Below are 6,846 nucleotides of genomic sequence, written 5' to 3' on the forward strand. Positions count from 1 at the left end.
CCAATGAGGAACTATCAACGCATTAGAACTTTGCTATCTTCAGTTTTTGTTCTCATTCATATTTCTGTTCAATGTCCTGGACTCAAATATAGGGCTATAGAAAACCAGTGTATGACATTGAGATACCCAAACTGCCTGATGCCAATGAATGCTTTATAGTTTAAAAGAGAATCATTTATTTAGAACAACGCATAGGAACGGTTATTTTTTGGTCTGTGACTATATTCCGCACTGTGTGACTCCTCTTTAGTTATAACCCTGTGTTGCAGACACGATTACACCCTTGGTCTATGACAGGGGTGGCCAAACTTACTTAACGTAAGAGCCACAGAGAATAAATATCAGATGTTGGAGAGCCACAAGACATGAATGTCAGGTGTTTGAGAGCCACAAGAGAAGGAAGGAAGGAAGGAAGGAAGGAAGGAAGGAAGGAAGGAAGGAAGGAAGGAAGGAAGGAAGGAAGGAAGGGAGGGAGGGAGGGAGGGAGGGAGGAAGGAAGGAAGGAAGGAAGGAAGGAAGGAAGGAAGGAAGGAAGGAAGGAAGGAAGGAAGGAAGGAAGGAAGGGAGGGAGGGAGGGAAGGAAGAGAAGGGAGGGAGGGAGGAAGGGAGGGAGGGAGGGAGGGAGGGAGGAAGAGAAGGAAGGGAGAAAGAGAAGGAAGGGAGGGAGGGAGGAAGGGAGGGAGGGAGGAAGGAAGGAAGGAAGGAAGGAAGGAAGGAAGGGAGGGAGGGAGGGAGGGAGGGAAGGAAGAGAAGGGAGGGAGGGAGGAAGGAAGGGAGGGAGGGAGGAAGAGAAGGAAGGGAGAAAGAGAAGGAAGGGAGGGAGGAAGGGAGGGAGGGAGGAAGGAAGGAAGGAAGGAAGGAAGGAAGGAAGGAAGGAAGGAAGGAAGGAAGGAAGGAAGGAAGGAAGGAAGGAAGGAAGGAAGGAAGGAAGGAAGGAAGGAAGGAAGGAAGGGAGGGGAGATGTGGAAAGAAAGCAAATTTAAATGCATTCGCCAAGCTGCTGGCTGGCTTGACTTCGAGAAGCGATTTAAAGAGAGGAATGCTTTCTCCAAGCCAGCTGATGGGGTGGTGGGCAGTGTTCCCTCTAAGCTGAGCTAGCGTGAGCTAGCTCACAGATTTTGAGCCTCCAGCTCACACATTTCTGTCTTAGCTCAGGGAGGATGACCCCAGACCACACTCAGGTATGCAGTCGCTCATAACTGTAAGGCCAGTCGCTCACAAAGTAGAATTTTTGCTCACAAGACTCTGCAGCTTAGAGGGAACATTGGTGGTGGTGGGGGGGGGGGGGGGGGGGGGCTTCGAGAGTCACACAATATGTGTGAAAGAGCCACATGCGGCTCCCGAGGCGCAGTCTGGCCACCTCCGGTCTATCAGGAAGTCTGTCAACTCTGATCTTCCTAGGTGGACTATTTCCATGCCACAGCCAGGCGGACTAGTATTACATACAGTGACTCCTTCTTACTTTTTGGCATCTGCTAACCCTGAAGGGCTTATAACATTCCCTGAGACGGTTCCCTGCATGGCCCAGGCTAGCCAGATCTCAGAAGCTAAGCAGCGTCAGCCCTATTTAGTACACGGACGGGAAGCCAACAAGGCAGCCCAAGGTTGCTGTGCAGAGGCAGCCAATGGCAAACGCCCGCTGTTCCTCTGCCCTGTCCTGAATGGCCCAGACCAGCCCAACCTCATCATATCTTGGACGCTAAGCAGGATCATCTCTGGTTACGACTTGGATGGGAGACCACCAAGGAAGTCCAGGCTTGCTACGCAGAGGCAGGTGGGCAACCTCTTCTGTTCATCGCTTGCCTTGACAACCTGACATAAGCCAGGTGTGATTTCAGAAGAAGAAGACTGCGGATTAATATCCCGCCCTTCTCTCTAAATCAGAGACTCGGAGCGGCTTACAATCTCCTTTTCCTTCCTCCCCCACGACAGACACCCTGTGAGGTGGGTGGGGCTGGAGAGGGCTCTCCCAGCAGCTGCCCTTTCAAGGACAGAGAGCAGCCTACAATCTCTTTTCCCTTCCTCCCCCACAACAGACACCCTGTGAGGTGGGTGGGGCTGGAGAGGGCTCTCACAGCAGCTGCCCTTTCCAGGACAGAGAGCGGCCTACAATCTCCTTTCCCTTCCTCCCCCACAGCAGACACCCTGTGAGGTGGGTGGGGCTGGAGAGGGCTCTCACAGCAGCTGCCCTTTCAAGGACAGAGAGCGGCCTTCAATCTCCTTTCCCTTCCTCCCCCACAACAGACACCCTGTGAGGTGGGTGGGGCTGGAGAGGGCTCTCACAGCAGCTGCCCTTTCCAGGACAGAGAGCGGCCTACAATCTCCTTTCCCTACCTCCCCCACAGCAGACACCCCGTGAGGTGGGTGGGGCTGGAGAGGGCTCTCACAGCAGCTGCCCTTTCAAGGACAGAGAGCGGCCTTCAATCTCCTTTCCCTTCCTCCCCCACAACAGACACCCTGTGAGGTGGGTGGGGCTGGAGAGGGCTCTCCCAGCAGCTGCCCTTTCAAGGACAGAGAGCGGCCTTCAATCTCCTTTCCCTTCCTCCCCCACAACAGACACCCTGTGAGGTGGGTGGGGCTGGAGAGGGCTCTCCCAGCAGCTGCCCTTTCAAGGACAGAGAACGGCCTACAATCTCCTTTCCCTTCCTCCCCCACAACAGACACCCCGTGAGGTGGGTGGGCCTGAGAGGGCTCTCACAGCAGCTGCCCTTTCAAGGACAGAGAGCAACCTACAATCTCTTTTCCCTTCCTCCCCCACAACAGACACCCCGTGAGGTGGGTGGGCCTGAGAGGGCTCTCACAGCAGCTGCCCTTTCAAGGACAGAGAGCAGCCTACAATCTCTTTTCCTTTCCTTCCCCACGACAGACACCCTGTGAGGCGGGTGGGGCTGAGAGGGGTCTCACAGCAGCTGCCCTTTCAAAGACAACTCCTACGAGAGCTATGGCTGACCCAAGGCCCTTCCAGCAGCAGCAAGTGGAGGAGTAGGGAAACAAACCTGGTTCTCCCAAATAAGAGTCCACCCACTTAACCACTACACCAAACTGGCATTTCCCACCACCAATACAGTTCCAATGCTATACTGGCCCCGTTCACGACCCTCCTGTTGTTACCTATAGCATTCAATAGTCGAGATATTCGTTTCAGTTCTTCAATAGTAGTTAAAGCAAAAGAGTTATGCCTCGTCTCAGTGTTCTAGTATTTTCAGGCCATTTATCCAGTCTACTGTTTCACAATCATCCACCAGAGGGTAGACGTAGACCGGCACATAAATTAAGGACATTTCTTCCATCGCAAGAGCCGGCCTTTTCTCCCTTTTCTTTCTGGCCGAAACGAGCAAGCATGCTAACAAATATTCGGCAGCCGAACAAATCATCGGAATTGCCGAAGTCCAACTCTTGCAATGTATGAACGACCTTCAAGCAAAAGGAGGATTAAAAAAAAATGAAGCTGTGATATTCTTCACACGCATACACAGGCTGAAAAGTTTGCAAGGGCTGACACTGAAAGCAAATAAATCCTAAGGCTGCCAACATCCAGATGTAGAGATTTCCCAGAATTACAACCAACCTCTAGAGCAGAGGTCCCCAACTGGTACTGGTCTCTTTCCCTTCCTCCCCCACAACAGACACCCTGTGAGGTGGGTGGGGCTGGAGAGGGCTCTCCCAGCAGCTGCCCTTTCAAGGCCAGAGAGCGGCCTGCAATCTCCTTTCCCTTCCTCCCCCACAACAGACACCCTGTGAGGTGGGTGGGGCTGGAGAGGGCTCTCACAGCAGCTGCCCTTTCGAGGACAGAGAGCGGCCTACAATCTCCTTTCCCTTCCTCCCCCACAACAGACACCCTGTGAGGTGGGTGGGGCTGGAGAGGGCTCTCCCAGCAGCTGCCCTTTCAAGGCCAGAGAGTGGCCTACAATCTCCTTTCCCTTCCTCCCCCACAACAGACACCCTGTGAGGTGGGTGGGGCTGGAGAGGGCTCTCACAGCAGCTGCCCTTTCGAGGACAGAGAGCGGCCTACAATCTCCTTTCCCTTCCTCCCCCACAACAGACACCCTGTGAGGTGGGTGGGGCTGGAGAGGGCTCTCACAGCAGCTGCCCTTTCAAGGACAGAGAGCGGCCTACAATCTCCTTTCCCTTCCTCCCCCACAACAGACACCCTGTGAGATGAGTGGGGCTAAGAGAGCTCTGACAGAAGCTGTCCTTTCAAGGACAACTCTGCCAGAGCTATGGCTGACCCAAGGCCATTCCAGCAGCTTCAAGTGGAGGAGTGGGGAATCAAACCCGGTTCTCCCAGGTAAGAGTTCATGCACTTAACCACCAAACCAAACTAATAGAAATAAAGTGCACAATTGTATCATCCTGAAACCATCCCCACCCACCCCATCCACCCCCAATCCATAGAAAAATTGTCTTCCACAAAACTGGTCCCTGGTGTCAAAAAGGTTGGGGACCACTGCTGTAGAAGACAGACATCAGTTCCATTGGAGAACCTGGCTGCTTTGGAGGGCAGATACTTGCCCATTGAACAGGAGATGCAGCTGCATAACAATCCCTGGATTAGGAGAGCGGGCAGCCAGCCAGCCGCCAAAAGCTTTGCCACGCCCACAGCAGCCCTCATTAACCCCTGGAGAAGCCCGCACCTCCCTTCCTCCACTTCTTATGTGATTTTGGCTTGCTGGCCTTTTGACTGGGGGGAGGGGGCAGCCCAGGAGAGCCCCAGGTGAGGGAGGCCTGCTTGGGCTGGTTGGATCTCTAGCCAGTCCAATCAGGCCTTACTCGCCTGGGGCTCTCCTTTCTTGCATCAGATTGGTTTTGGCTGAGGGGGGGGGGACATATGCTAATGAGTTACGCTGATGAGTTTCACCACCTATTTTCCTACAAAACGACCCCCGGTTATACTTCACCCTTCCCAGTCTCTACCCATCAAGATCTCCAGGCATTTCCCAAATCCGAGTTGGCAACCCTAATTACATCCCCCAGTGAGTATTTGGGAGGTCTGAGTCACATGTTAAGCAGCTTGGCATTCCACCATCTTCCTGAAACTTTTCTGAAAACTGTCGTCGAGGAAGGCGTACAAGAACGGGTTCAAGCAAGAGTTGGCATAGCTCAGGCTGGTGATGAAGTAGGAGATGCCAATGACGAGAGAGCTTTGGGGCAAGTCGGTGGTCAGCGCCACGATGGTGGCGAGGTGGAACGGGGTCCAGCAGAAAAGGCACACTGCCAGGACGATGAAGACCATCACCGTCACCTTCTTCTTGGCTTTGTCGAGGGCCTTGGCATTCGAGTTCAAATGCATGTGTCGCAGTTTGTACAGCATGATGGTGTACAGGACGCAAATGGTGGACACGGGGATGGCGAAGCCCAGGATGAGAGTGTAGATCCGGCTGGCTTTGAACCAAAACCTTTCCGGCTTCGGGAAATTGAGACCGCAGCTCTGGATGTCCAAGTCGTCTTTATAGACATTGGCGAAGACGAAGAAGGGGGAAACGATGAGCGTCACCAGGATCCAGATGCCGCAGCTGACGATACGAGCTGCCCGGTAGGTACGGTGGGGCATCCGCTTTGACCGGACGGTCGACAGGACTACTAGGAACCGGTCAATGCTCATCACGGTGAGGAAATAGATGCTGGAGAAGATGTTGTAGTGGTCTATCGACAGGATGATCTTGCAAAGGATTTCTCCGAAGGGCCAGTAGTGCAGAAGGTGCTCGGCGATATTTATGGGCAGGACGAGGGTGAACAGGTCATCGGCGATGGCTAAGTTCAAGATGAACATGTTGGTGACCGTCTTCATCTTCGGAGCCTTGAGGATCACGTAGATGACGGCTGTGTTGCCCGTCAGACCCACAGCACAGATCACAGAATAGATCACCGGAAGGACAATGTAGAAGTCCGGGGACTGTTCGTGGAAGGTAAGGTTGAACTGGGTGGTATTGTCTGGGATGCAGCTGTTGCTCGTTCCGTTGCTGTCGGCAGGTGCCTCTCTCATCTCGGTGTAGTTTGCCATACCTGTTCGCTGTGTGTTGCAAATGGCTCATCAGAGGGCATGGTAGTTGCACGAAGCTAGGAGTTCATCCATGGCGAGAAGGCATCCCAGAAGGGTTGGAGGTTCAACAGCAGAAGATGACTTCTCCAGCTTCTTAAACGTATCAATTCAGCTTCTTAAATTTCTTTATCTCTCAAATGGCAAGATGCTGGAGCAAAGCAAAGGTTCAGAACAGGAAAATAAGAGAGATCTTCGTTGTTAATAATTACAGTGCCTCTTTTGAATGGCAGTTCTGTGTTAAAGCACAGTCGTCCAACTTCGGTCCAAACTGTGCCAGTCTTATTCCCACCAAAAGCTTCTAGCTGATACTCTCCTCAAATAAGCTTGACTTCTGCAGTGGTTCCGCAGCCCTTTTGCTTCCTCAGCTGTGGGGGTGAGTAAATAGTAGCGCTAACTTTTAGTTGCATCCCACAAGGTTATGGTATTTGGCTCCCTGATGACTCATTTGAAGAAAACGAAAAATGGTATTTGATCGGATTCTTCCAGCTGAGACTTCATTCCCCCTTGGGGAAGCAGTCGCTTGCAGAATCCCTGCCGAAAAGGGAAAGGGGTCAGAAAAGAGCAGTGAGAACACACGAAGCTACATAGACAGCCCAGCGTGGTTAGCCCTATGCGACGTCACCCTTTTCTAACCTAATGTGCTAGCCTGTTAACACACAGAAGAAAAAGATAGAAGAAGATATTGGCTTTATAGCCCACCCTCCACTCCGAATCTCAGTCCCAGAGGGGCTCACGATCTCCTTTATCTTCCTCCCCCACAACAGACACCCTGTGATGTAAGTGGGGCTGAGAGAGCTCTCACAGCA

The 6,846-nt window shown here is 52.7% G+C and overlaps 1 protein-coding gene across 1 annotated transcript; it reads right to left on the reverse strand.

Moving 5' to 3' along the window:
* Positions 1-4,982: 4,982 nt before the first annotated feature.
* NPBWR2 (neuropeptides B and W receptor 2) lies at positions 4,983-6,005 on the reverse strand. The gene has a single exon (XM_060233213.1). The coding sequence runs from the start codon at positions 5,999-6,001 to the stop codon at positions 5,003-5,005; it is 999 nt and encodes a 332-aa protein (XP_060089196.1). The 5' UTR covers positions 6,002-6,005; the 3' UTR covers positions 4,983-5,002.
* Positions 6,006-6,846: the final 841 nt, after the last annotated feature.

The sequence above is a fragment of the Heteronotia binoei genome, chromosome 2 (assembly GCF_032191835.1).
Source record: "Heteronotia binoei isolate CCM8104 ecotype False Entrance Well chromosome 2, APGP_CSIRO_Hbin_v1, whole genome shotgun sequence".
NCBI classification, from domain to species: Eukaryota; Metazoa; Chordata; class Lepidosauria; order Squamata; family Gekkonidae; genus Heteronotia; species Heteronotia binoei.